We start from the raw sequence: 25,971 nt of genomic DNA, 5'->3' as shown, positions 1-25,971 counted from the left end.
TTGTGTTTTCTTGTGTTTTTCTATAAAAACGCATGCGTTTACATAGACAGCAATGCATTTTTTTGCCGCGAAAAAACGCATGCGTTTCTTCGCGGCAAAAAAACGCCGCTAGAAATTAGGCTACGTTCACATTTGCGTTGTGCGCCGCAGCGGCGTCGCCGCAACAAAACGCATGCGTCGTGCGGCCCTATCTTTAACATTGGGGCCGCATGGCGCCGCATGTACATGCGTTGTCATGCGTTTTGGTGCGTTGTACGCCGCATGCGGCGTTAGGGCGCACCTGTCAGGGCGCGGCAAACGCAACATGTTGCATTTTTTGGGCGGCGCAGACTTTTTAAAAAACGCATGCGTCGTGTTTGCGTCATCGATGCGCCATTTTTCCCATTGACTTGTATTGACAATGCAGACGACGCAAGTACTTGCGTCGTGGTGCGTTGTACGACGCATGCGTTTTCCAATAAAAAATGCAAAACATTGTGTAGACTTTGTCTAGACACAAAATAAACACTATATATATAGAAAAAAAAGGGGTTTGGCATTGTCTTTCACAAGGCTATTCATCAGAGAAGTCACAGAGGAGAAACCTGCTTTCAAAACCTGTAAGTATATATTTCTCTTTGCATATTTTTTATTCTGTGTTTTATTTCTTGATTTTGATTTAATTTGTGCAATGTTTGGTGTGTACTATTGTACGGTTATGGCACTGTGGGTTGTTATGGAAAAATTGTGTTTTTTAATCTGGTTCTGATTTACTTCTGGCGTTATATGATGGCGTTTCTTGTCTTCGGCCTTACTTGGTTTTGGATTGGTTTTAATGGATTTTGGGTTGTTCTGGTGTCATGCGGTTGTTCAATGTCTTTTTTTTGGCTGATTTTTTCTTGTTAAATTTCTGGTGCATGTTTTTCTGGTTTCTATTGTTGGGGGTAACCGTATGGCGTTTTCTTGGCTCATGTCTTGCTGTGTTTTATTATGCTGTTGGCATTTTTTTTTCTTTCCTTGAGTGTCTTTTCTTGCTGGTGGGGGGGCTACATTTATGATGTTTCATTTGTATTGTATTGTTCTGTGCTGCTATGTGCCATTCTATTTTCAATTGTATTTTCCCTTTTTTTTTTTGGTTTTATCTCTGATGGTTTTACGTCGTTTTCCGTATGGCATATATCTCCTTTCTTTAATGTTTCCATTGCCAAGTGTGTAGTATAATGGATTTTTTTTTTTTTTTTTTTTGGTGGGGCCCTTTTTTTTAAATTTCATGTGTTTTCTTTTCTATTTGACTATGGTTTTTCTTTTGGTTGCTGTATATTGTAACAGCGGTTGTCCCGTAATGTTTATTGCTTATTATCTAGAATGGTATTTTTCGCCTTTTTCTGATGTATTTCTGTGGTTAGATGTCACCAGATGGTGTTGTTTTGGATCATGTCTTGTTGTAATTGTAAAGTATGGCGTTCATTAGTTTGCTATTTCATTGTGCCTTTTTTTTTCTCTAAGGTTTTTTTTGGAAGTTTTTATATTTAAAAATTTGGACATAGGTGTCTATTTTTGCTTAATTTTGTTTGGGTCTATTCTTGTATTGTTTCTTCTATTGTTTTCTCTTGCAATGTATGGCGTTGTGGTGTCGCTTTTTGAGTTTGCATTGTCCTATCAGTCAACAGTCAAATGTGGTTGTTTTAATGTTTTGGGCCTATTTTATTGTATGTGGCATTGTTAGCTTTTGATGTGATTTTTTGCTAATTTTTTCATTGCAGAAGAAACTTGCAAACAAAAATGGCGAGTGAATCGGAACACAGCCAATCGGCGCGGGGGAGTGCGGTGAGTAATTATGGCCAGTGGCTTATTATTCGCTGCCATTTGTAGCATTGACAATAATTTTTGTATACAATTTTTACAGGCTTCTTCAAGTGAGGGAGAAGGCAGTCAGCGGGAGCAGCGAGGTCGGGGCCAAGGTGTGGCGTCAGGCCGGCGAGTGAGTATTTTTTTTTTGAGTAGCATTCTGCTGGTGAGAGGAACATTACATTTGAGTAGCATCCTGCTTTCACTAGGGATGTTTACTAAGCTTAATTACATTATAGCTTTTCAGGTCAGCAAGTATTGGGGGAAGGTAACATAAAGTTGAACTCCCTGCACAAAAACATTCCAAAATACAGGTGTAGAAACCATCAATATACATACATCAAATGGCAAAGGATAGGGCAAAGGTACATATCATGACAGGTGCTGGTGGTTGTTAATATTTGCATATTTGTAACCTTTTTGTTTTCTAATTTTTCTAGGTTTCACAACGGGACCAAGGAGACAGTGCCATAGATGTGGACCTCCTGATCTCCAGCATCCAGGAGCGTGGCCCGTTGTGGGACAGCCGTGACCCCCGGCACATGGACCAGGTGGTGTTGAGGCGTTTGTGGATAGAGGTGGCAAAGTCGCTGTGGGATGGCTTTGACAGCGTTTCAAGCACTGACAGAAGCAACTTTGGTGAGTATTGCTGATACGCCGTGCTGATACGCTGCTATGACCCATCATGCCGGGATAAACACAACCGTGTGTGATGCGATCAACGCCTAAACTTTGCATCGCACACGGTTGTTTTATCCTTTGTAAATGCTAAATATGTAACTTTTTTTTTCTTTGCATTCACAGTTAAAAAGTTGAGGACCAGATGGCGATCCATGAAGGACCGTTTCAATAAGGGGATCCGTGCTGAGGAGGAGCAATCTCGGAGTGGTGCTGCTGCGGCCAAGTCGGTGCCCTATAGGTACAGCAGGGCACTACAGTTCCTAAGTCCAGTCCTTGGCCGCCGACAGTAAGTATTTTGTCCACATACCATATTGCCCAGCCACATTACATTGCCCAGCCACATAGCATATTGCACAGCCACATAGTATATTGCCAGGCCACTATATCGCAGCCACATAGTACACGTTCTAGCCACGTATCCACATAGTATATTTCCCAGGCACATAGTGTATTGGCCATCCATGTAGTCAGCGTAGCATATTGGCCATCCACGTAACTTTTTCCCTAGTGGAATGGTATATAGGCCATTAGTAATTTTTTGGTTAAGCGTGAGTCCTTGTAGTCCATGACAGGTTACGTTCTGAGTCAGGGTAGTTCTGATCGCAGGAATAATGATGACGTCTCGATCACATGATCCTAACGTCATGGCCGTTCCTGCGATCAGATCAGCAAAGTCAGTGTGTATTATTTTTTTTTTTTTAATTTTATCTTGACTTTAAATTTTATACTATTTTTGCGGCATAGGCAGCGTCAAGAAAGATTTTTTGACAAAATTTTTTTTTAACGATGACAGAGGTATGCGGGAAAAAGGCTTTGGCAGTGTGAATGAACAGTCATTTTCTGCCGTAGGTATGTCCATGATTGTTATCGTCAGCCATAACGGTCAGCTGGCGATAACAATCAGCAATTTATTATAGGCCACACAGACTGTGAGACAGGGGATTGTAATGTATTGATGTGTCATGTAATGTTAATTTTGTTACAGAAGTTGGCGTATGTGATAGGTTATTAATAGAAGACATTCTTTCCTTATCTTTTCACAGGACACACAGCAGCACCCTCGAGCGAGCTCGCCCCTGTGAAGCGGAACTTCATGCATCGCCATCTGACCCGTCACAGCCCTCCCACAGCGACAGCAGGCTTGCACCACCGTCTGGAGAAACGGCAGCCGGGCCATCAGGTGTTCCCCTGCCCGAGGCCTCTGGCGCACCTTCGTTCGGGAATTCCCGACAGCGCCAGTGGGCCTCGGACAGGCCAGCCATGCCCGAATTTTTGCATTTGAGCACGGTTTTCCAGAACTGTTTCAAGGCGTTGAGCGATAAAATGGACACTCGTCTGTCCAATATCGACCGGCGCCTTGAAAATCTGGAAGCCGAGCTCTCGAATCCGGCCAAACATTTTTTAAGTACTATTGGTAAGGGCATGGTGGAACACCTTACGCCGGAACTCCAGATTTCGGTGATGCAGGCCTGCAACACTGCCTACGTGAGGGCTCTGCATCAGGCTCGGGTCATGCAGTCAGCGACACTGCCCGTAGTGCCGTCGCTGGCTAGCATGACTCCGACTCCTGCTGCAGAGCCACTCCAGCCACCCCACCCTGGTCCAAGTGCCGAGCGACGCCACCACAGGCACCATAGCAGTGTGCCGCCGACTCCTGCTCCTGCCAGGCCCTCATCCTCCCGTAGCCGTCATTCTGGGGGAGCTGCCGCGGGAGAGAAGAGGAAAAAAAAACGCAAGAGGACACACACGGAGGCTCTGGCTGCTCCAATACCCACAGCGAGGACGCGTCGGGGATCTAGCCACAGCAGGAGCAGCCAGAGCCAACCAAGAAGCTGGCAAAGGCTGGTGTTGCCTCCTCCCTCCCCTACAGATGTGCCGGTTTCCCCAGTATACCCTGCGGAGGGTTTCGACCTTCCTTCCAGTCTCCTGGACTCTGACTCCGCATCCTCTTCCTCTCCCCGTTCCCAACCACCAGAGACTTACCATTCACCGCTGGTAGCGGAGGTTGATACCCCCTAAGTTTCTTTCCCCTTTTTTTTTCTGTTTCCCCCCAATAAAAATTGTTTGTTTTAAAATTTTGTTCTTATTTTCCAGTATACTTCTCGGCAAGTCACGCCGTGCGCCGTCTACACATATTTTGTGCTTCAAACACGTCATATATGCAATGTCAGACACTATTTTTACAATTTTTAATTTGCCTTTTTTTGGGTGTCTCTCATTGCTGTATGAGGTGTTTACAAACACTAAGGGTGTGTGTCCACGCTCAGGATTGCATCAGGATTTGGTCAGGATTTTACATCAGTATTTGTAAGCCAAAACCAGGAGTGGGTGATAAATACAGAAGTGGAGCATATGTTTCTATTCTACTTTTCCTCTAATTGTTCCACTCCTGGTTTTGGCTTACAAATACTGATGAAAAATCCTGACCAAATCCTGATGCAATCCTGAACGTGGACACATACCGTAAAGGTACCTTCACACTTAACAATGCTGCAGCGAAACAGACAATGATGCAGATCACTGCAGCATCGCTATTTGGTCGCTGGAGAGCTGTCTGTGTGACAGCTCTCCAGCGAACAACGATGCCGAGGTCCCCGGGTAACCAGGGTAAACATCGGGTTGCTAAGTGCAGGGCCGCGCTTCCGATGTTTACCCTGGTTACCAGTGTTAAATGTAAATAAAACAACAGTACATATACTCACAATCGCGTCCCCCGGCGTCAGCTTCCCTGCACTGACTGAGTGACGGCCCTAACAGCAGAGCGGTCACATCACCGCTGTGCTGTGCATTCACTTTACGCCCGGCGCTCAGTCAGTGCAGGAAGCGGACGCCGGGGGACGCGGAGATGAGTATATGTACTGTTGTTTGTTTTACATTTAACACTGGTAACCAGGGTAAATATCTGGTTACTAAGCGATGCCCTACGCTTAGTAACCCGATATTTACCCTGGTTACCACTGTAAAACATCGCTGGTATCGTTGCTTTTGCTGTCAAACACAACGATACACGGCGATCTGACAAACAAATAAATATGTTATATGGTATGGTATAAATTTGTTCTTTGAATCAGGGTAGAAAACTTAGAAAAATTTTTTATTAAACAACAACATTTTAAAAACAAAGGGTTCCAATTTTTTAGATAAGGCACATTACATTTGTGAACTATAGGTAGATGTAAAAGTTGACATAACCAAACCAACCTAAACGGATGACATTTATTGCACATTTACTGGAGAATTAGTTTATTATTATATTACATTTTTAGCATAGTCACAGTAGAGGTATTTATTGGTGTAGTTAAAACCAGAATACAGTCCAACAGTAACATTATTACTACACCATTGTATCTTGCCATGACATACGGCCAACATCTGAAATAAAATAGGCCGCAAAACGATCCCTCATCTGCGCAATTTCCACACTTGTCCTCAGAGGATGATCTTGGTAATCGGGCAATGGGTTGGCTATGGTTTCATCGAGTTCCACATTCAGTCTCTCTTTGGCCATAATGTAATTGTGGAGAACCACACAAGCCTTCACCACCTCATCCACTGTCTCAATTTTCAGATTTATAGCGGATCCTAAAATCCGCCATTTGGAGACAAGGATGCCAAAGGCGCACTCCACAGTCCTTCTGGCCCTGGACAGTCTGTAATTGAACACCCTTTTTGTATTGTCCAAGCCCCGACTGGAGTAGGGTTTCAATAGGTTGGCAGACATTTGGAATGCCTCATCCCCAACCACAACAAATGGCATCGCAGGGCCTTCGGTGTGGGGAAGAGGTCATGGCTGGGGGAAATTAAAATTGTTGCCATATAATTTTTGGCCCATATCCAACTCTTTAAATGTGCGTGAGTCATTTGCACGGCCAAACGCACCAATGTCCACTGCGAGAAAACGGCAGTCCGCACCGGCAATTGCCATGAGCCCAGTTGAACAGTATTTTTTGTAATTGTAGAAAAGGGATCCACGTTTCGCAGGCTTGGTAATCCGAATGTGCTTTCCATCCACTGCGCCAATACAGTTTGGAAAAGAACACACTTGCTCAAATTTCTGTGCATTGGCCTCCCAGATTTCGCTTGTAGGGACGGGTAAAAATTCCTCCCGGAGATTATCCCACAAAGCGCGGCATGTCTCAGCAATAATTCCGGAAAGAGTGGAGACTCCAATCCGGAACTGAAAATGAAGTGATCTCAAGGTCTCTCCGGTAGCCAGGAAACTGCCAAGAAGAGAAAGAAATTACATTAAAGTACATTGACCATACCAACCCCCCAAAAAAATGTAAAAAAACAAAACAAAAAAAAGGGAAGAACATATCACAGTCATTCAAACAGCTACGTACCGTAGAGTCACCAGCAGCCGTTCCTCTGGAGAAATAGCTCTCCGGAGCTGCGTGTCCTGCCTGCTAATGTCTCCTTCCACCCGACGCAGAAGATAGCGGAAGCTGTCCTGAGACATCCTGGTATATTCAAAATATTTCTCCAGGTTGTCATTCAGTTCGCCAAACAAGCAATGGTAGGCTCCACGGCTCTCCCGGACTTCCACGATAGGGTGTATCCAAAAGCGGCGACGACTCCATCTCCGTTTTTCCCTTTCCCTTTGATGAAAACAGGCGACAGCATAGGCATGAGCCAAGGCAAATTCCATCTCCATATCCATGATAATACTGTCCATGGGACGCTCCATCATGAATACCAGCAAAATGGGAGGAATTCATGTCTGCCATGGTATATATACACAATTACATAACACCAACCCTCTTCTAGCCATTGGTGGTCCTTATCTAGTGTGTAGACACTTTTTTTTGGTGGGGGGGATGAAGAATGACTCACTGCACAAAAAACGCATGCAGCGCAAAACGCTGCGTTTTTTGTTCAAAACGCAACTGCGTTTCCAAAAAACGCGGCGTTTTGCGCCGCATGCGTTGAATGCATGCGGCGCAAAACGCAGCGTTGTGCATGCGTTTTGCTGCATTTTTTGCATGTGTTGTGCGTTGCGGCGACGACACTGCGGCGCACACCGCAAATGTGAACGTAGCCTTACTACAGGTTGCATTTCAGCAAATGAACGCACGCATCAAAAAACGCATGCGTTGCCGAAAACACGTCAAAACGCATGCGAAAAAACGCATGCGTTTTTAATATTAAGTATAGGAAAAAAACGCATGCTTTTTTTGCGTTTTTTAGCGCTAAAACGCAGCTTACAAAAACGCAAGTGTGAAACCAGCCTAAGGCTGGTTTCACACTTGCGTTTTTATCTGCATGCGTTTTTAAAAAAATGCATGTGTGAAAAAAACGCATGTAAACGCGGTAAAACGCATGTGTTTTTTAGACGCATGCGTTTTTATAGAAAAACACAAGAAAACACAAGAAAACCATAACCCTAACCCTACCCCTACCCCTAACCCTAAACGTGACTGAAATACGTGGCACTGAAATACGTGGCACTGAAATACGTGCAACTGAAATACGTGGCACTTAAATACGTGGCACTTAAATACGTGGCACTTAAACACGTGATACGTGGCACTGAAATACGTGGCACTTAAATACGTGGCACTTAAATACGTGGCCATGAAATATGTGATACGTGGCACTTAAATACGTGGCACTGAAATACGTGGCACTGAAATACGTGATACGTGGCACTGAAATACGTGGCACTATGACTGTCAGAAAATGTTCATTAAACGGTTAGGGGTGAGGTTAGGGATAGAGTTAGGGTTAGGGTTTGGATCCCTTTATCACCTTGATGGTGGTGGGTGGCTTTTCAGTGTGTTTTCTGTTTTTTTTTTGCGTTAAAAACGCATGCGTTTACATAGACAGCAATGCATTTTTTGCCGCGAAAAAACGCATGCGTTTTTTCGCGGCAAAAAAAAAAACGCGCTGAAAAATACTACAGGTTGCATTTTTGAAAATGAACGCATGCAGAAAAAAACGCATGGGTTTGAAAACGCGACCAAACGCGTACAAAAAACCGCATGCGTTTTCAATGTTAAATATAGGGGAAAAAACGCATGCGTTTTTTGTGCAAAAAACGCTGCAGACAAAAACGCAAGTGTGAAACCAGCCTAAGACAGACACGATTTTTTACAGCGCTGTCCCATACACCATTTTCGCATGATTCCGCGTTTTCTCAGCACATTATGATAACACCGATGTGGGAAGCCAGGGATGTCGTATACCCAATTGTTACCAGACACTTCAGATAATGGAACGGAGAGAGGACAATTAAAAAGGAGATTATAGAAAACTAAAGAGATATGTACATATAGCACATATATCCCACAGGGGATAAATCTGCGATTCATAAGGGGACTAATGTAAACAGAACAGCGCATCTCCTCACATGACAGACTGGACAAGAGGCATTCAGCAGTCTCTCCAACTTGTGGGGACATCTGGCCACATCTGTGGACTTGGTGACATCATGTTGCGCTGTATTTGAGAACTGATCCATTGTATAACGGGCACAGTGATCGCGCAGTAAATATCCATAGCGGACGCTCGGAATTGTTTATGAGGCAGCACGGTCCCATTTTGTTGATGGATATACATTAGTGGTGTCAGCTATGATTTAGGAGCCTCGTTTGATATGCTGCTAAGATCGTTTGACAGTAACTAAAAAAATACATTGGTATTGAATGAGGAGGCAATTTGGGATAACTACATGGGCCTTGAGGTAAGTACTTTGACCACGGGTGCTAATTGCCAATATCCCTCAGCCTGATTCCTCTTAAGGCAAAACAGCACCTAATAACACATGTGCCTCGCAGGGAATGCTCCGAATACACATGCAAAATCATATACCCACCATGGAGTTAATGGTGCTATATCAATAAATAATAATAATAATAATAATAACCATTGATTGGGGTCATAACATCAGGCCAGGCACATTGCAGGATTATACCCTGCGTACAGCTATGAATGAAAAGTTGGCACCATTTGTTGGTTAGCCTCCTAACAAGTTGGGTTCTATTCAGGCTCACTTGGTTACAAAGTCACATACCCAGTGACTGTTTAGTACTGTCACTTTAAATAATTGTTTATGTCATTGTTCTTGTCCTCCCCATTCTGTGTTGGTATTCGGGCACTTTATCGCACAGGGGTTCCTTTCCTTTTTCTCTTATACATTATTGTTAGTCAGTTTTATTATACCTAATAAAGGTTACGTTTTACTCATCCAATTGCTATTTACATTTGATTCCTGGTTGGATAAATCACCTTGCTTCGATTAATTTGGATCCATAATCAACTAGACCCCTGCCACCCAACGAGGAAAGGAGCCAGTATGGTCAGTTATAATGTCACAAGCCCCGGGAGTACCTGCTGCAGGGAGGGCGGCTCGCCTCACTAAGGGAGACAAGGGAAGAGCGGCGGAGAACTCACGGAGAAGGAGGCAGGACCTGAACCACGTGACTAAGGGGGAGGGACCGAGGGGGCGGAGACAGGCGCCGGAGAGTGGGGTAGCTGACCGGCGACGGAGAGGAGTATAATGTGCCGAGGTCAGAACCAGGAGGACAACGAGGTACCGGGGGAGAGACAGAAAGATAGTCAGGAGGAAGCCGAAGGTCAGAAGCCAAGCCGAGCAGTGAGAGACCAAAGGCGATGAGAGGTAGAAGAGTCAAACAGACGGGCCAGATCATACACAAAACGCAATATGCACACGCACACCAGGGGGTCAGACAAAAAGAGAGTATAACTGACAGAGAATCCAGGTTCAGTGTGGGTATAAATATCCCTTCCAGATCCAAAAGGAGGCCACATACAATTAACCCTGCGAGGGCAGGGCATTAACCCTGTCCAAACCATGACACCGGGCTGGCAGCGCTCTGTTGGTGCTAGTGAAAGGGGCCTCTCAACCTGTCAAGGTTACAAGCGAGTGTGGTGCCACATCAGTGACTGCGTGGGCCACATACTCTCACTCCCCTTGTCTGCCTGGTTCCGTGTGGACAGGAGGTGTCGGCTTAAAACTGTACCAAGCTGACCTTATGTGTCCCCAGGGGGTGCAGAACGGCACGTTGGTGCAAGTGGGCAGAACATACTATGTGATCGTTCTGAAGAAATAGTGACGTCAGACAGGGTTGAGAGGTGCGGGTTCATCACACTCGTCATCACTGCACTATATAGGAGCTGTACTAATAATATCAGTATGCACAATGCCAGGCGTCTGCTGTAGAGGTGTAACACTTGTCCTTACTGGACTTTTGGGGAATACAATGCCAGGCGTCTGCTGGAGAGGTGTAAAGCTCATCATCACTGGACTATGGGGCTGTAATAATAATATCAGCATGCACAATGCCAGCCATCTGCTGGAGAGATGTAAAGCTCGTCATCACTGGACTATGGGGGAGCTGTACTAATAATATCAGCATGCACAATGCCAGGCATCTGCTGGAGAGATGTAAAACTCGTCATCACTGGACTATGGGGGAGCTGTACTAATATCAGCATGCACAATGCCAGGCGTCTGCTGTAGAGGTGTAAAGCTCGTCATCACTGGACTATGGGGAGCTGTACTAATAATATCAGCATGCACAATGCCAGGCGTCTGCTGTAGAGGTGTAAAGGTCGTCATCACTGGACTATGGGGAGCTGTACTAATAATATCAGCTTGCACAATGCCAGGCGTCTGCTGGAGAGATGTAAAGCACGTCATCACTGGACTATGGGGCTGTACTAATAATATCAGCATGCACAATGCCAGGCGTCTGCTGGAGAGGTGTAAAGCTCATCATCATTGGACTATGGGGCTGTACTGATAATATCAGCATGCACAATGCCAGGCGTCTGCTGGAGAGAGGTAAAGGTCGTCATCACTGGACTATGGGGAGCTGTACTAATAATATCAGCATGCACAATGCCAGGCGTCTGTGGGAGATGTAAAGCTCGTCATCACTGTACTATGGGGCTGTACTGATAATATCAGCATGCACAATGCCAGGCGTCTGCTGGAGAGGTGTAAAGCTCGTCATCACTGGACTATGGGGGAGCTGTACTAATAATATCAGCATGCACAATGCCAGGCGTCTGCTGGAGAGATGTAAAGCTCGTCATCACTGGACTATGGGGGAGCAGTACTAATAATATCAGCATGCACAATGCCAGGCGTCTGCTGGAGAGGTGTAAAGCTCGTCATCACTGGACTATGGGGGAGCAGTACTAATAATATCAGCATGCACAATGCCAGGCGTCTGCTGGAGAGGTGTTAAGGTACCTTCACACGAAACGACTTTACAACGAGAACGACAACGATCCGATCGCTGCAGCGTCGCTGTTTACATCGCTGTAGAGATGTCAAACACAGCAGCTCCAGAACGATGCAGGAGCGATCCTGTGACGTAGCGGTGACGCACTTATCGTTCTCACAGGGCGTTAGCTCCATGTTTAACATTGCTGGCATCGTTGCTTTTGCTTTCAAACACGACGATACACGCCGATCTGACGACCAAATAAAGTTCTGAACTTTAATCAACGACCAGCGATATCACAGCAGGATCCAGATCGCTGCTGCGTGTCAAACACAACAAGATCGCTATCCAGGACGCTGCAACGTCACGGATCGTTGTCGTTCTCGTTGTAAAGTCGTTTCGTGTGAAGGTACCTTAAAGCTCGTCATCACTGGACTATGGGGCTGTACTGATAATATCAGCATGCACAATGCCAGGCGTCTGCTGGGGAGGTGTAAAGCTCGTCATCACTGGACTATGGGGCTGTACTGATAATATCAGCATGCACAATGCCAGGCGTCTGCTGGGGAGGTGTAAAGCTCGTCATCACTGGACTATGGGGCTGTACTGATAATATCAGCATGCACAATGCCAGGCGTCTGCTGGGGAGGTGTAAAGCTCGTCATCACTGGACTATGGGGCTGTACTGATAATATCAGCATGCACAATGCCAGGCGTCTGCTGGAGAGGTGTAAAGCTCGTCATCACTGGACTATGGGGCTGTACTGATAATATCAGCATGCACAATGCCAGGCGTCTGCTGGGGAGGTGTAAAGCTCGTCATCACTGGACTATGGGGCTGTACTGATAATATCAGCATGCACAATGCCAGGCGTCTGCTGGGGAGGTGTAAAGCTCGTCATCACTGGACTATGGGGCTGTACTGATAATATCAGCATGCACAATGCCAGGCGTCTGCTGGGGAGGTGTAAAGCTCGTCATCACTGGACTATGGGGCTGTACTAATAATATCAGCATGCACAATGCCAGGCGTCTGCTGGAGAGGTGTAAAGCTCGTCATCACTGGACTATGGGGCTGTACTGATAATATCAGCATGCACAATGCCAGGCGTCTGCTGGGGAGGTGTAAAGCTCGTCATCACTGGACTATGGGGCTGTACTGATAATATCAGCATGCACAATGCCAGGCGTCTGCTGGAGAGATGTAAAGCTCATCATCACTGGACTATGGGGAGCTGTACTAATAATATCAGCATGCACAATGCCAGGCGTCTGCTGGAGAGATGTAAAACTCGTCATCACTGGACTATGGGGAGCTGTACTAATAATATCAGCATGCACAATGCCAGGCGTCTGCTGGAGAGGTGTAAACCTCGTCATCACTGGACTATGGGGAGCTGTACTAATAATATCAGCATGCACAATGCCAGGCGTCTGCTGGAGAGGTGTAAAGCTCATCATCACTGGACTATGGAAAGCTGTACTAATAATATCAGCATGCACAATGCCAGGCGTCTGCTGGAGAGATGTAAAGCTCATCATCACTGGACTATGGGGAGCTGTACTAATAATATCAGCATGCACAATGCCAGGCGTCTGCTGGAGAGATGTAAAACTCGTCATCACTGGACTATGGGGAGCTGTACTAATAATATCAGCATGCACAATGCCAGGCGTCTGCTGGAGAGATGTAAAGCTCGTCATCACTGGACTATGGGGGAGCTGTACTGATAATATCAGCATGCACAATGCCAGGCGTCTGCTGGAGAGGTGTAAACCTCGTCATCACTGGACTATGGGGGAGCTGTACTAATAATATCAGCATGCACAATGCCAGGCGTCTGCAGGAGAGGTGTAAAACTCGTCATCACTGGACTATGGGGCTGTACTGATAATATCAGCATGCACAATGCCAGGCGTCTGCTGGAGAGGTGTAAACCTCGTCATCACTGGACTATGGGGGAGCTGTACTGATAATATCAGCATGCACAATGCCAGGCGTCTGCTGGAGAGATGTAAAACTCGTCATCACTGGACTATGGGGAGCTGTACTAATAATATCAGCATGCACAATGCCAGGCGTCTGCTGGAGAGATGTAAAGCTCATCATCACTGGACTATGGGGAGCTGTACTGATAATATCAGCATGCACAATGCCAGGCGTCTGCTGGAGAGATGTAAACCTCGTCATCACTGGACTATGGGGAGCTGTACTAATAATATCAGCATGCACAATGCCAGGCGTCTGCAGGAGAGATGTAAAACTCGTCATCACTGGACTATGGGGGAGCTGTACTAATAATATCAGCATGCACAATGCCAGGCGTCTGCAGGAGAGATGTAAAACTCGTCATCACTGGACTATGGGGGAGCTGTACTAATAATATCAGCATGCACAATGCCAGGCGTCTGCAGGAGAGGTGTAAAACTCGTCATCACTGGACTATGGGGGAGCTGTACTGATAATATCAGCATGCACAATGCCAGGCGTCTGCTGGAGAGATGTAAACCTCGTCATCACTGGACTATGGGGAGCTGTACTAATAATATCAGCATGCACAATGCCAGGCGTCTGCTGGAGAGATGTAAAGCTCGTCATCACTGGACTATGGGGGAGCTGTACTGATAATATCAGCATGCACAATGCCAGGCGTCTGCTGGAGAGATGTAAAGCTCATCATCACTGGACTATGGGGCTGTACTAATAATATCAGCATGCACAATGCCAGGCGTCTGCTGGAGAGGTGTAAACCTCGTCATCACTGGACGATGAGGGAGCTGTACTAATAACCTGGAATACTCACTGCACCCCTGAATCCATGCACCTCTCTCCCCCTGTTCTACCTGCTACGCTGCTACTTTTTCCCTGACCTTAATTCCATGAATCATACTTCTAATTTACTGCATGCTGATTGATATATCTATGCTTTTTACACCTAACACTATCCTCCCATCTTATTCTATCTTTCTTCAGCTTTAATGGCAGTCAAATGTTGTATTAACTGCAATCTGCGAATTGTCCCCTGCTGTGGACTGTCCTCCACCTCCTTCCTCCTCCCCCTCTCACCTGGTTTCATTTCTTGGACACTTGAATGGTATAAGTTGCATGGAGCTGGTCAGATCTCACTTTAGTCAGACGTGACATCATTTAAAGTGATATCTTTTTAAGTGTGTCATCAGAAATATACCAGAAATCGGCCAGACGGTAAGACTAATCACTGTATTCTAATTTCACTTGCCTCTCTTTTCTTCCCCTGCTTTTTAACCATACTCACATTTGCCCTCACTGTTTTCGCTCCACTAATCCTCACTCTCATTCGCTAACCCCTGCACCCTCGAACCAAATAACTATCTCCCCCTCTCTCCCACCCCCCACCTCACTTCACCCGCAGACCTGCTCTTTAACTCCAGACCTCACCTACTAACATATAATACAAGCCGACTACTCTCCTTCACCCACCTGCTTTCCCTTTCTCTTCTCATTCTCACTGCTGGCGACACATCTCCCAATCCTGCCCCCCCACCTCCTACATCCCACTAATCCTCACACCTATCCTTCATACACTAAGAGAAACTACCGCAATCCCTCACACTTAAAACTGTGCCACTGACTCCCACCCCCCTGCATCCTCTGGGGCACTCTGGAATGCCCGCTCTGTCTGCAACAAGCTCCACGTGATCCATGATCTCTTTACTTCCCGCAACCTTTCCTTCCTGGCCCTCACTGAGACCTGGCTGCCACCCCAGGACACGGCCTCCCCAGCTGCACTGAGTTACAGTGGCCTCCACTTTACCCACACTCCTCACTCTGGCAATAGACATGGTGGAGGAGTGGGTTTCCTTCTTTGTAAAAACTGCTCCTTCAGCCCTTTCCAACCCCCACCCTCCCTTATCGTCCCTTCTTTCGAGGTTCACTCTGTCCGTATCTACGCTCGCTCCAATCTCCAAATGGCTGTCATATACCGACCACCAGGCTCAGCCACTACCTTCATCTATCAATTCTCCACCTGGCTCCTTCACTTTCTCTCTGCTGACATCCCCACCATCATCATGGGTGACTTTAATATCCCTACTGACACCCGCCAGCCAGCAGCCTCCAAGCTACTGGCCCTTACTTCGTCCTTTGGACTTACTCAGTGGTCCTCCACAGCCACCCACACAGACGGACATACACTAGACCTCATCTTCACCTGCTTCTGTTCCTTATCTAATCTCACAACCTCTCCCTTCCCCCTATATGACGACTATCTGCTCACCTACTCATTCTTGTCCTCCTCACCTGCCCCCTACGTCCAGCCACTACCACATCCTCGCAGAAACCTTGCACACCGAGACATTCTCAGACTCTCTTCTACCACTGTCCTCCATATCTTCACTCCACGACACGGACAGCGCCACCACTTTCTATAACTCCACCCTCACATCAACCATAGACTCAGTCGCCCCTCTCATGCATGGCAAAGTGCGAAAAATCAATAGGCAACCCTGGCATAACAACCTCACCAAAAAACTCTGACAAGCATCCAGGGTCGCGGAGGGGCGTTGGAAAAAAAACACGCCTGCCAGGCGACTTCACTGCATTCAAACAAGCTACACTTGCCTTCAAACTAGCCCTCACTTCTGCTAAACAGACCTATTTCACTAACCTTGTATCTTCATTATCATACAACCCAAAACAACTGTTCAGCACATTTAACTCTCTCCTCCGCCACCCCAACCACTCCATATACCAGACCTCTGCCCTTCCCTAATAACTTCTCTCTCCAACATCACTTAAGGAGAACTTACTCACCTTCTTTCCAAATCACACCTCACCACCTGTGCACTTGACCCCATCCCTTCCCACCTGCTCCCCATCCTCACTAACATGCTCATTCCAGCCCCAACCCATCTCTTCAACCTATTGCTATCTTCTAGTACCTTCCCCTCTGCCTTCAAACATGCCACCATCAAACCCATCCTCAAAAAAGCTAACCTTGACCCAACTGCTATGCCCAGCTATCGGCCCATATCACTGCTCCCATTTGCTTCCAAACTCCTTGAGCAGCATGTCCGTGCTCAACTTTCCTCCCACCTCTCATCTAACTCTCTTCTTGACAACCTCCAATCTGGTTTCCGCCCCCACCACTCTGCTCTGACCAAAATTACTAATGACTTACTCACAGCCAAAGCTAACAGACAGTTCTCCATCCTCCTCCTTCTCGACCTATCCTCTGCTTTTAACACAGTCGACCACTGCCTACTGCTACAGATTCTTTCTTCCCTTGGCATCAAAGGCCTTGCCCTGTCCTGGATAGCCTCATACCTTTCCGACCGCACGTTTAGCGTTTCCCACTCTGTTGGAGTCCCTCAAGGATCTGTCCTAGGGCCCCTACTTTTTTCCATCTATACCCTTGGCCTAGGACAACTCAAAGTCCCATGGCGTCCAGTACCACTTGTATGCGGACGACACTTAGATCTACCTCTCTGGCCAAGATGTCACCTCTCTGCTGTTCAGAATCCCGGAGTGTCTATCAGCCATATCCTTCTTCTTCAACTCTCACTTCCTAAAACTCAATGTAGACAAAACCGAACTCATCATCTTTCCTCCATCTCGCGATTCCCCCCTACCTGATCTGTCTATTACGGTAAACGGCATCACGCTCTCTCCTGCACCTGAAATCTGCTGCCTCGGGGTAACTCTCGACTCTGCCCGGTCCTTCAAGCCGCACGTCCAAACTCTTGCCACCTCCTGTCACCTCCAACTCAAAAATATTGCCAGAATCCGTCCCTTTCTCAGCCCACAATCTACTAAAACTCTTGTGCATGCCCTCATCATCTCCCGCCTCGATTTCTTCCACACCCTCCTCTGTGGCCTCCCCACTAACTCTCTTGCACCGCTCCAGACTGTCCTCAACTCTGCTGCCCGGCTCATCCACCTCTCTCCTCGCTACTCCCCTGCTTCTCCCCTCTGCAAATCCCTCCACTGGCTCCCAATTCCCCAACGAATCCAGTTCAAATTACTAACACTTATCTACAAAGACATCCACAACCTGTCTCCTCCCTATATCTCTGAACTAATCTCCGAATATCTTCCTTCACGTAATCTTCGATCTTCCCAAGACCTCCTACTCTCCTCCACACTTATTCGTTCCTCACACAACCGCCTCCAAGATTTCTCCCGAGTATCCCCCATCCTCTGGAACTCCACGTCTCAACACTTCCGATTATCCACCACCCTCAGATCCTTCAGACGGAACCTGAAAACCCATCTCTTCAGGAAAGCCTACAGCCTGCAATAACCATTCTGCCGCCTCACCACCACCCGAGCTGCCACGTCACCAACCGCCAGAGCTGCCGCGTCACCAATCACCAGAGCTGCCGCGTCACCAACCGCCAGAGCTGCCGCCTCACCAACTGCCAGAGCTGCCGCCTCACCAACCGCCAGAGCTGCCAGCTCACCACCACCAGAGCTACCATTCCCCCGACCTCCTGTCTCTTCCCCATTATCCCATAGAATGTAAGTCCGCAAGGACAGGGTCCTCTCCCCTCTGTACCAGTCTGTCATTGTAAATTTATTTACTGTAAACGTTATCTATAACCCTGTACGTTACCCCTTTTCTCATGCACAGCACCATGGAATTAATGGTGTTATATAAATAATAATAATATCAGCATGCACAATGCCAGGCATCCGTGGAGAGGTGTAAAGCTCGTCATCACTGGACTCTGGAGCTGCTGCTCACAGTTATATGATCAGCATGCACAATGCCAGACATCTCACTATCAGGGAGTCTGAAGATGGATGTTCTGGGTTTGGCAGATACCAGGACAGCACTTCCCAGAACACATGGTGCCTCCTGTGTGATGTGGTGAGAGAGGGGGATGGTCTGGGGCAGTTTTTTTCAGAGTATGGCACCTTATCTCCAGTGCAGGGTTTACAGAGTAGCACACACAGCACTGCACACATTTGGACTTACAGTTTAGGGTCCATGGAGCAAGATAGGAGGAAGACTTCAAGTATCTGCACAGAATCCTGACATCCGCCCTATTTGTCATCTTTGGGATGAACTGGAAGCCAATTATGAACCAGATCTCTCCAACATCAGGAATTGACCTCATAAATGTGGCAAAACATCCCACAAAGACCCCAAAGTGTCATGGGAAGTGGAGTGCTGCAGGGGTGCTCTGTACCACCAAGGTTGTGGAATGACATGTCCACTAAAATCACAAGGGTTGATGGTCAGGGGGCACATACTTTTTCCTATAAGGTGCAGATATTTAAACAATTCATAAAATTAATGACAAGACCTGAGCAGCCGGTTCTCTTCTGTCCAGATCCGGATCATCTTGTCTCTTCCACATGAGACCACTAATCCCAAATCTGGGCTGGAGCAAAGACCTGGAAACAGAAATGGGACAATAAACCCCAAAGGTCGAGGGTCTGGTGCAAACTCACATGTACAAAACTACCAAGGCGGGCACATTATAATATACTAGATTGTGGCCCGATTCTAATGCATCGGGTATTCTAGAATATGCATGTCCACTGTCATGAATCCCCAATGGCTAGGGATAGCACAGGATAAGCAAAGTATAATAAATATCGGACGAGCTCTAGGGTGATGGAACCTGGGCTGACCGCTGCCCTACGCCTGACAAACGCAACTAGAGATAGCCAGGGAGCGTGCCTACGTTGGTTCTAGACGCCACGCACCAGCCTAAGAGCTAACTAGTACTGCAGAGAAAACAAAGACCTCACTTGCCTCCAGAGGAATTAACCCCAAAGGTATAGTTGCCCCCCACATGTATTGACGGTGAAATGAGAGGAAGGCACACACATAGAGATGATGTATATAGCTTTAGCAAATAGAGGCCCGCTGAAAACTAGAAAGCAGAATGACACAAAAGGGGACTGAGCGGTCAGCAAAAAACCCTAATCAAAAAAACCATCCTGAGATTACAAGAACCCATGTGCCAACTCATGGCACATGGGGAGAACCTCAGTCCACTAGAGCAACCAGCTAACAAAGAGACATTCTAAGCAAGCTGGACAAAAAACCAAACAACTGAAAATCAGCACTTAGCTTATCCTGAAAGATCTGGGAGCAGGTAGGCAGGAACCAAACAGAGCACATCTGAACACATTGATAGCCGGCAAGGGAAATGACAGAAAGGCCAGGTAAAATAGGAAACACCCAGCCTCTGATGGACAGATGGAAACCAAAGGCCGCAACCCACCAAAGTCACCCAGTACCAGCAGTAACCACCAGAGGGAGCCCGCAAACAGAATCCACAACAGTACCCCCCCCTTGAGGAGGGGTCACCGAACCCTCACGAGAACCCCCAGGGCGATCAGGGCGAGCCCTATGGAAGGCGCGGACCAAATCAGTCGCATGAACATCGGAGGCGACCACCCAGGAATTGTCCTCCTGACCATAACCCTTCCACTTAACCAAATACTGGAGTTTGCATGTGGAAACACGAGAATCCAAGATCTTTTCAACAACATACTCCAATTCTCCCTCCACCAGCACCGGAGCAGGAGGTTCGACCGAAGGAACAACAGGCACCTCATACCTCCGCAACAACGACCGATGGAACACATTATGAATAGCGAACGATGCTGGGAGATCCAAACGGAAAGATACAGGGTTAAGAATCTCCAAGATCCTATAAGGACCGATGAACCGAGGCTTGAACTTAGGAGAAGAGACCTTCATAGGGACAAAACGAGAAGACAACCACACCAAGTCCCCAACAAGAAGTCGGGGACCCACGCGGCGACGGCGATTAGCAAACTGCTGAGTCTTCTCCTGAGATAACTTCAAATTGTCCACCACCTGATTCCAAATGTGATGTAGCCTGTCCACCACCACGTCCACTCCAGGACAATCCGAAGACTCCACCTGACCAGAGGAAAAACGAGGATGAAACCCCGAATTACAAAAAAAAGGAGAGACCAACGTGGCCGAACTAGCCCGATTATTAAGAGCAAATTCGGCCAGTGGCAAAAAAGCAACCCAGTCATCCTGATCAGCAGAAACAAAACACCTCAAATAAGTTTCCAAGGTCTGATTAGTTCGCTCCGTCTGGCCATTCGTCTGAGGATGGAATGCAGACGAGAAAGACAAATCAATGCCCATCTTGGCACAAAACGTCCGCCAAAATCTAGACACAAACTGGGATCCCCTGTCAGAAACGATGTTCTCCGGAATCCCATGCAAACGAACCACGTTCTGAAAAAACAAAGGAACCAACTCAGAGGAGGAGGGCAACTTAGGCAAGGGCACCAAATGAACCATCTTAGAAAAGCGGTCACACACAACCCAGATAACGGACATTTTCTGTGAAACCGGGAGATCAGAAATAAAATCCATGGAAATGTGCGTCCAAGGCCTCTTCGGGATGGGCAAGGATAACAACAACCCACTAGCCCGTGAACAGCAAGGCTTAGCTCGAGCACACACTTCACAAGACTGCACAAAGGTACGCACATCCCTAGACAAGGAAGGCCACCAAAAAGACCTGGCCACCAAGTCTCTTGTACCAAATATTCCAGGATGACCAGCCAACACAGAAGAATGGACCTCGGAGATGACTCTACTGGTCCAATCATCCGGAACAAACAGTCTTTCTGGTGGACATCGATCCGGTTTATCCACCTGAAACTCCTGCAATGCGCGTCGCAAGTCTGGGGATACGGCGGACAATATTACCCCATCCCTAAGGATACCAGCAGGCCCAGTGTCTCCAGGAGAGTCAGGCACAAAACTCCTGGAAAGAGCATCTGCCTTCACATTCTTTGAACCTGTCAGGTATGAAACCACGAAATTGAAACGAGAAAAAAATAACGACCAACGAGCCTGTCTAGGATTCAAACGCCTGGCAGACTCAAGGTAAATGAGATTCTTGTGATCAGTCAAGACCACCACGCGATGTTTAGCACCCTCAAGCCAATGACGCCACTCCTCAAATGCCCACTTCATGGCCAAAAGCTCCCGATTACCCACATCATAATTGCGCTCGGCGGGCGAGAATTTTCTAGAGAAGAAAGCACATGGCTTCATCACCGAGCCACTAGAACTTCTCTGTGACAAAACCGCCCCCGCTCCAATCTCGGAAGCATCAACCTCCACCTGAAAAGGAAGTGAAACATCTGGTTGACACAACACAGGAGCAGAAGAAAACCGGCGCTTAAGTTCCCGAAAGGCCTCCACGGCCGCAGGAGACCAATCAGCAACATCAGCACCCTTTTTAGTCAAATCAGTCAAAGGTTTAACAATACTGGAAAAATTAGCAATGAACCGACGATAAAAATTAGCAAACCCCAAGAACTTCTGAAGGCTCTTAACAGATGTAGGTTGTGTCCAGTCACAAATAGCCTGAACCTTAACGGGATCCATCTCAATAGTAGAAGGAGAAAAAATGTACCCCAAAAAAGAAATCTTCTGGACTCCGAAGAGACACTTTGAGCCCTTCACAAACAGAGAATTGGCCCGCAAAACCTGAAACACCTTCCTGACCTGTAGAATATGAGACTCCCAGTCATCAGAAAACACCAAAATATCATCCAAATACACAATCATAAACTTATCCAGATATTCACGGAAAATATTGTGCATAAAGGACTGAAAGACTGACGGAGCATTGGAGAGTCCAAAAGGCATTACCAAATACTCAAAATGGCCCTCAGGCGTATTAAATGCGGTTTTCCACTCATCACCCTGTTTTATCCGCACCAGATTATACGCACCACGAAGATCTATTTTAGTGAACCACCTAGCCCCCTTAATGCGAGCAAACAAATCCGTAAATAATGGCAATGGATACTGGTATTTGACTGTAATCTTATTCAGAAGGCGATAATCTATACAAGGCCTCAGGGAACCATCTTTTTTTGCCACGAAAAAAAAACCTGCTCCCAGAGGGGACGAAGATGGACGAATATGTCCCTTTTCCAAGGACTCCTTAATATAATTCCGCATAGCAGTATGCTCTGCCAGTGACAGATTAAATAAACGACCCTTAGGGAACTTACTGCCAGGAATCAATTCTATAGCACAGTCACAATCTCTATGCGGAGGGAGCGAATTGAGCTTAGGCTCCTCAAAAACATCCCTATAATCCGACAAAAACGCAGGGATCTCCGAAGGAGTAGATGAAGCGATAGAAATCGGAGGTGCATCATCATGAACCCCCTGACATCCCCAGCTTAGCACAGACATTGTTTTCCAGTCCAGGACAGGATTATGAGTTTGTAACCATGGCAGACCAAGCACTAGTACATCATGTAAATTATACAGTACAAGGAAGCGAATCACCTCCTGATGAACGGGAGTCATGCGCATGGTCACTTGTGTCCAATACTGCGGCTTATTCATAGCCAATGGTGTAGAGTCAATTCCCTTCAGAGGAATAGGAACTTCCAGAGGTTCCAGACTAAAACCGCAGCGTTTAGCAAATGACCAATCCATAAGACTCAGGGCAGCGCCTGAATCCACATAGGCATCGACGGAAATGGAAGACAGTGAAAAAATCAGAGTCACAGACAAAATGAACTTAGGCTGCAGAGTACCAATGGCAAAAGATTTATCAACCCTTTTTGTGCGTTTAGAGCATGCTGATATAACATGAGCTGAATCACCACAATAAAAACACAATCCATTTTTCCGCCTATAATTTTGCCGTTCACTTCTGGACTGAATTCTATCACATTGCATAGTCTCAGGTGCCTGTTCAGAAGACACCGCCAACTGGTGCACGGGTTTGCGCTCCCGTAAACGCCGATCAATCTGAATGGCCATAGCCATAGACTCATTCAGACCTGTAGGCGCAGGGAACCCCACCATAATATCCTTAATGGCCTCAGAAAGACCATTTCTGAAGTTTGCAGCCAGGGCGCACTCATTCCACTGAGTAAGCACCGACCATCTCCGAAATTTCTGACAATATATTTCCGCTTCATCATGCCCCTGAGAGAGGGCTAATAAAGCCTTTTCAGCCTGAATCTCTAGGTTAGGTTCCTCATAGAGCAATCCCAATGCCAGAAAAAACGCATGCACACTGAGCAATGCAGGATCCCCTGGTGCCAATGCAAATGCCCAATTCTGAGGGTCGCCCCGTAGGAACGATATAACAATCTTGACCTGTTGAGCAGGGTCTCCAGAGGAGTGAGATTTCAAAGAGAGAAACAATTTACAATTGTTCCTGAAATTCAGGAAGGTAGATCTATCTCCAGAAAAGAACTCTGGAATAGGAATTCTAGGTTCAGACATGGGAGTGTGAACCACGAAATCCTGTATGTTTTGAACCTTTGCCGCGAGATTACTCAGGCTGGAAGCCAAACTCTGGACATCCATGATAAACGGCTAAGATCAGAGCCATTCAAGGGTTAAGAGGAGGTAAGAAGCAGCTAGACAGCAATTAAGGGCTAGGCAGCAAAACTCTGAAGGAAAAAAAAAAAAAAATTTCCCTTGAACACTTCTTTATCTCCTGCTTCAGCCCAAACAATTAACACTTTGTAGGCCGGCTATACTGTCATGAATCCCCAATGGCTAGGGATAGCACAGGATAAGCAAAGTATAATAAATATCGGACGAGCTCTAGGGTGATGGAACCTGGGCTGACCGCTGCCCTACGCCTGACAAACGCAACTAGAGATAGCCAGGGAGCGTGCCTACGTTGGTTCTAGACGCCACGCACCAGCCTAAGAGCTAACTAGTACTGCAGAGAAAACAAAGACCTCACTTGCCTCCAGAGGAATTAACCCCAAAGGTATAGTTGCCCCCCACATGTATTGACGGTGAAATGAGAGGAAGGCACACACATAGAGATGATGTATATAGCTTTAGCAAATAGAGGCCCGCTGAAAACTAGAAAGCAGAATGACACAAAAGGGGACTGAGCGGTCAGCAAAAAACCCTAATCAAAAAAACCATCCTGAGATTACAAGAACCCATGTGCCAACTCATGGCACATGGGGAGAACCTCAGTCCACTAGAGCAACCAGCTAACAAAGAGACATTCTAAGCAAGCTGGACAAAAAACCAAACAACTGAAAATCAGCACTTAGCTTATCCTGAAAGATCTGGGAGCAGGTAGGCAGGAACCAAACAGAGCACATCTGAACACATTGATAGCCGGCAAGGGAAATGACAGAAAGGCCAGGTAAAATAGGAAACACCCAGCCTCTGATGGACAGATGGAAACCAAAGGTCGCAACCCACCAAAGTCACCCAGTACCAGCAGTAACCACCAGAGGGAGCCCGCAAACAGAATCCACAACGGTCCCCGTAGTATATGGACAATGATGATTCCAGAATTCGCGGCAGACTGTGCCCGTCGCTGATTGGTCGAGGCAACCTTTATGACATCATCGTCGCCATGGCAACCATTATGACATCTACGTCGATACTGTGCCCGTCGCTGATTGGTCGAGGCGAATTCACGGCAGACTGTGCCCGTCGCTGATTGGTCGAGGCAACCTTTATGACATCATCGTCGCCATGCTGTGCCCGTCGCTGATTGGTCGAGGCCTGGCGGCCTCGACCAATCAGAGACACGGGATTTCCAGGACAGACAGACAGACAGAAAAACCCTTAGACAATTATATATATAGATGTGACCGTGGAAGAGATGTGTCTGGTGAGCACAATATGGTGTAATGCACAGGAAGCCCCAGCATGTGTGGTGGGAGAGGGCATGTGTGGTGGTAGGAGGTTTACAACATTCCTCTCCCCTATGTCATAGGTGCCATAAACCTAGCATTGACAATACAATATGCCTGATCTACACCATACATCCTGGTCTGGAGGAATCTGCAGCCATGCATAGTGGATCTTCATCATGGTGCTGAGGAGATGTGTCATGATTCTCAATGGCGAGAGAACATAGCCCAGCATATATGAGAACTAGCTCTTGGAAGATGGGAACTATACTGACCATGAACTAAACCTGTCGCACAACTAGAAGTGGCCGGGTAGCATGTCTACGTTTTTTATCCCTAGATGCCCAGCGCCAGCCGGAGAACTACCTAATCCTAGCAGAGGAAAAGACAGTCCTGGCTCACCTCTAGAGAAATTTTCCCAAAAGGCAGACAGAGGCCCCCACATATATTGGCGGTGATTGTAGATGAAATGACAAACGTAGTATGAAAATAGGTTTAGCAAAATCGAGGTCCGCTAACTAGATAGCATGAAGACAGAAAGGACACTTTCATGGTCAGCAGAAAACCCTATCAAAACACCATCCAGAAATTACTTTAAGACTCTAGCATTAACTCATAACA

General features: G+C 46.8%; 2 protein-coding genes across 4 annotated transcripts in view; one reads left to right on the top strand and one right to left on the bottom strand.

Annotated features, from left to right (window-relative positions):
• The window catches only part of WDR97 (WD repeat domain 97), a 684,776-nt gene that overhangs the window by 516,332 nt on the left and 142,473 nt on the right, over positions 1–25,971 (bottom strand). For all 3 annotated transcript variants that reach the window (XM_077271608.1, XM_077271609.1, XM_077271610.1), the window contains exon 9: positions 18,993–19,083. In XM_077271608.1, coding sequence (XP_077127723.1) covers positions 18,993–19,083 — 91 coding nt within the window. The remainder of the gene's footprint in view (positions 1–18,992; positions 19,084–25,971) is intronic.
• On the top strand, positions 1,718–3,483 carry LOC143781725 (uncharacterized). Its single transcript, XM_077268472.1, has 4 exons — positions 1,718–1,806; positions 1,886–1,960; positions 2,268–2,466; positions 2,632–3,483. The coding sequence occupies exons 1-4, from the start codon at positions 1,762–1,764 to the stop codon at positions 2,796–2,798; spliced, it is 486 nt and encodes a 161-aa protein (XP_077124587.1). The 5' UTR covers positions 1,718–1,761; the 3' UTR covers positions 2,799–3,483.

The sequence above is a fragment of the Ranitomeya variabilis genome, chromosome 6 (genome assembly GCF_051348905.1).
Source record: "Ranitomeya variabilis isolate aRanVar5 chromosome 6, aRanVar5.hap1, whole genome shotgun sequence".
Taxonomy (NCBI): Eukaryota; Metazoa; Chordata; class Amphibia; order Anura; family Dendrobatidae; genus Ranitomeya; species Ranitomeya variabilis.
Note: the sequence above shows the minus strand (reverse complement) of the source record. Positions and strands in the feature narration are given on the sequence as shown.